At 43.0% G+C, this 4668-nt stretch overlaps 1 protein-coding gene across 3 annotated transcripts in view; it reads left to right on the top strand.

Moving 5' to 3' along the window:
• The window catches only part of FGD4 (FYVE, RhoGEF and PH domain containing 4), a 152485-nt gene that overhangs the window by 136709 nt on the left and 11108 nt on the right, over nt 1-4668 (top strand). For all 3 annotated transcript variants that reach the window (XM_015566609.1, XM_015566608.1, XM_015566610.1), the window contains one exon: nt 3263-3435. In XM_015566609.1, the coding sequence (XP_015422095.1) occupies nt 3263-3435 (173 nt within the window). The remainder of the gene's footprint in view (nt 1-3262; nt 3436-4668) is intronic.

Genomic DNA, 4668 nt, shown 5'->3' with positions numbered 1-4668 from the left:
ATAAACTTGAGACTTGCTTCTAGGTTTGGGCCCAGCCTGGCACCTCCAGAGCGTACCTCGCCAGCCAGGGATTGCTCTGTCAATATCTGCTTCTGAGCTATGGGCATGGAATAAAAAGGAGCCCCTACACTGAAAAGGAAAGTTGATCTACTCAGAGTTACAGTTGCTCTAACTTCCTCTTTCAGTGTCCATGGGAACCGAGAGAGAAGGTGATGGTGGCTTTTGCCACAGGAACAAGGTTCACGGAGGGAGCAGGGCTAGCTACCTAATTCCTTTACAGATATGGCATCCACTTCTTTGTAAGCAATATTCTGTCTCGTTTAAGAGCTCTCACCTTCATCTCTGGGAAAAAGAAAAGGAGTATTTATTGACTAGCATTAGATTGTGACCTAAGTAATAAAAGGTTAATATATAGTTATTGACAATATGAATATGAAATTCCACTTAGGAAGAATATAATAGGGGAAATGTAATCCTGAAAACATGAAAGGGGAAGAGAAATATATCATCCTATATAATTAAAGCCTAATATGCAAATTGTCCCCTCGGGCTGTTCAACTGGGAATTCGACCAGGAGTTCAACTGCTTGTTATGATGTGTGCTGACCACCAGGGGGTGGCATGGAACATGGCGGGCATCAGTGATGCGGCACTGGCAGCAGGCAGCAGGGGAGGCCCTGCTGGCCCTGATGGGCCTCGATGAGAGCGGGACGCAGTGGGATGGTGGAGCAGGTGAGCGGGCAGCACCAGGTCAAGGCAGGTACGAGCGTGGGCCCAATCGCCCCGCAGATGGCAACCAGCTGCAGGGGGCAGGGCCCACCACCTGGCTCCCTCAGCACCTGCGGGACCCAGCCCCGATCGATCACCCTGCAGGCGAGTTGGTGGAGCAGGTAAGGGGGTGGCACCAGGTCAAGGCAGGGCTGCGGGGCTGAGAGGCTGGGGGCGTGAGTTGGGGCCTGATCTCCGCAGGCCACCCCGAGGGACCCCGCCTGTGCACGAATTAGTGCACCAGGCCTCTAGTTCAGTATAAGATAGTCTGGCGCTGGCCGGTGTGGCTCGGTTGGGCATCATCCGTGCACCAAAAGGTTGCTGGTTCAGTTCCAGGTCAGGGCACATGCCCGGGTTGTAGGTTTGATCCCTGGTAGGGGGCAGGCAGGAAGCAGCCAAATGATGTTATTCCCTCTCCCTTCTTTCCCCTCTAAACATCAATAAACTATTTTAAAAAGAAAGAAAGGGCTTTATTTTTTTTTAAAAAAGCCTATAATTTTGTATGAGCATAACTCCAAAAAGCAAATACTGAGAACTTCCATATTTATCAACTTGTGTTTCTCTAAAATAATAAGATTTTGCTGAATTTTATAAAGTGAACTTGAGTACAAAACATTACATTTGTCACTCAGTATGCAGAAAAAAATGGTTCTTGTTGCCATCTTGAATGTGTGAACCCTGTCCATTTTGGTGCAGCTTGTCCTGCACCATTCACAGTGTGACCAAATCCCTTCCGGAAGGCTTAGAAGAGAGAAAGAAATGTTAAACATGAACAGGTAGCAGGCGAGCTGGTACCTTAATCAAGCTGGGATAGTGCTGAGAACCTTGCAGTGTGGTTTCAAATCAATCTGAATCCCAGGTGTCACAGTGAGGCTCTGATTGCCATAGTTAGAATACAGCGGACATGACAAAGGCTGGGGTCATTAATCCCCTTAGTGTTCTCTTCTAGAAATGTAAATGCGAAATGTGGTGTTGAGATATATCTGATAAAATGCATTTTAGTGTCCTTCTATTTCTACATTATCCAGTTGTGGAAATGAAATTTCTGACACTGATTACAGGAAGTTACAAAATAATGTATGAGGAACAACTGGTGAGAAATTGGCTTTCAGAATGAGTACAAAGGATGGTATCACAAAAACATGTGGAGATATCTTTAAATATCCATCACCATTTCTTGTCTTTATGGCCGTGTGGAGCCAAAGAGAGGAGCTTGTAGAACCAGACATTTTCCTCTTTGAATTCTGTCAACAACCTGTAACTTTTACAGAGAATGATCCTGAGACATGAGAGGTTACAAGGTGCATAAGGGTTTAAGTTCCAGTTGCTCGTGTCTTTAAAAAATATATGTAACCCTAGAAACAATAAGTATGAAGTAGGAATATAGGTATGGATCTTCCCACACATTAACCCAAATATTTACTCTTTCATCCTTTTGCATATTTTAATTCATTCGAAGGGAACTAATTGCCCTCCCAAAGTCACTCATTGCTTGGGCCTGAAGAGCAGGAGCTGCTTCTTGTTGACTGGAAAAGAGGGACTACACATAATTTGACTGGGTCCAAAATAAAGTTTTTCATTTTAAAAGTAGATCCTGTAAAGATCTTTAAAGACTTTTTTACTAAAATAGATGACTTTTCTTTTACCTTACATGGGATGGGGTTTTTTTTAATGATTTTTTTGTTTTTGTTTTTGTTTTTACAGAGAGGAAGGGAGAGGGCATAGAGAGTTAGAAACATTGATCAGCTGCCTCCTGCACACCCCCTACTGGGTATGTGCCCACAACCAAGGTACATGCCCTTGACTGGAATCAAACCTGGGACCCTTGAGTCCGCAGGCCGACGCTCTATCCACTGAGCCAAACCGGTTAGGGCTGGAATGAATTTTTAAGCAAGATGTAGGTCAATATAAAACAGTGGCTTAGGTTTTTTTGTTTGTTTGTTGTTTTTTGTTTTTTTTTAACATTGACAATGTGCTAACCCCACATGTTTGAATAAAATTTAAACTAGTAATTTTGGCTATATATTAACAATAAATACACTGATAAAAAGAATGACTAAATATTAAACTTTTCCTCTAACAGCTATTATAGAATTGCTCTCTAAGATATAACAATTAGAAATTTTGTTCTCTAAGTACTTCAACTTTATGGGTTGATAGTTTCAGTTGCTGGTATATGGAAGGTTCTTAATGTATTGTTGCTGAATTGAATTAATTTCTTTAATGGTTCAAAATAATGATTGGTTTATTGAAATACCAATAAAATATTTATGAACCAACAAAGGGAAGTATAAGCTATGCATTTTAAACTATGATAATTTTGGTGCAAGTACAAAATCTCAATACTGTATAGTATTTAGATAATTTTGCTCACATAGACAGTCTGGTACCCCTTGGGAAGTCTTTGGAATATTGTGTAGGGCTACATTCAGTATTGGTCACTTTCTTCTCACTTTGTGTTCCTCTTGATTGATGTGCATTCTGTCTCCTTGCAGTTCAACAACATGTTGCTGTACTGTGTGCCAAAATTCAGCTTGGTGGGCTCCAAATTCACAGTTCGGACCAGGGTCGGCTTAGATGGAATGCAAGTTGTGGAGACTCACAATGAGGAATATCCGCACACTTTCCAGGTATCTGGGAAAGAGAGGACACTGGAATTGCAGGCCAGGTAAGAGAGCCATTCTTATCACACATCAGAATTCATTGTCGAATAGAAAATGCTGAGTCTTTCCCAGGTGAATGCTACAAACCTCTGCCAGTCTGGTTGGACGTAAGAGGAGAGATGGAAGCCCTTAAAAAGCAGGAATTATGTCATCCCTTTTGATTCCCCACAGTGCCTAAGATAGTTGTTTTCCAGAAATTAATGCTCAGTAAGTTATTTTCACTCTTTAGATTTACAAGGTGCTCAGAGAATGAAGTTGTTGCGTTTAAGCCAACGTTTTGAGTCCTATAGGAAAAGGTTCTCCCTAACCCTTTCCCCCCCCCATCTTCCTCTGGTCCACACATGTTCACTGATGCTTATCATCATGCTAAATGTTGAGGTTTAACTCTTAGCCCTTCAGAGGCTCTGCATTCATGGGACTTATTGGCACTTTGATGGAGAGAATGTTGGAAGGAGGCAGGCTGGGAAAGGTAGTGATTCTCTTGCCACAGTTGGAGGACACAAAGGAGGCCATTGGGGGCTGTAGTGGCCTCTAGGGACCAGGAATTCTGAAGGGATGGTTCTTACAGGCTTTACTGAATGGAAGAGAAAGAGTTGGAGTTCCAGCATCCATCCCCCTAGCATAACCACGTTTGGAAAGAAGAAAATATGAGAACCACTGCAGTAGATCATAGCTACCTCATGCGTGAACCACTGCAGGACAGAGAGCTGTTGGGTTTTAAATACCTGCTTTAGAAGATTGTTATCTATTCATCCTATAAAGGCCTGTCCTGGTGAAAATTGGGAGGCTCCAAAACATCACAGATCAGAGGGTTAAGTACCAATCCCAGCACTGATGGTTCTTTTTGCTGTTGTTAATCCTTACCCGAGGATATTTTTCCATTGATTTTTAGAGAGAGTAGAAGAGGTGGGGGGGAGGGAGAAACATTGATGTGAGAGAGACACTTCAATTGGTTGCCTCCCACACATGGGATCGAACCTGTAACCCAGGCACATACATACCCTTAACCGGGAATTGAACCAGAGACCCTTTGGTGCACGCTCAAACCACCGAGCAATACCGGCCAGGGCCCAGCACTGATGGTCTGACATCCTAGAAGCTGTGGAGAGTCAGAGAGCCCTTCTGTTCCTTTGCACCAATAGCATGTGGTTCTGACTGCTCAGGTGAATTCATCCTGGATATTTGTACTCAGTGACCACATAAGAGCTTAAACTTCAGACTTTCAAAAAAAAAAGAAT

Source organism: Myotis davidii, unplaced genomic scaffold (assembly GCF_000327345.1).
Source record: "Myotis davidii unplaced genomic scaffold, ASM32734v1 scaffold902, whole genome shotgun sequence".
In the NCBI taxonomy this organism is placed as follows: domain Eukaryota; kingdom Metazoa; phylum Chordata; class Mammalia; order Chiroptera; family Vespertilionidae; genus Myotis; species Myotis davidii.
The sequence above is the reverse complement of the archived record's forward strand: the minus strand, read 5'-3'. Positions and strand labels throughout refer to the sequence as shown.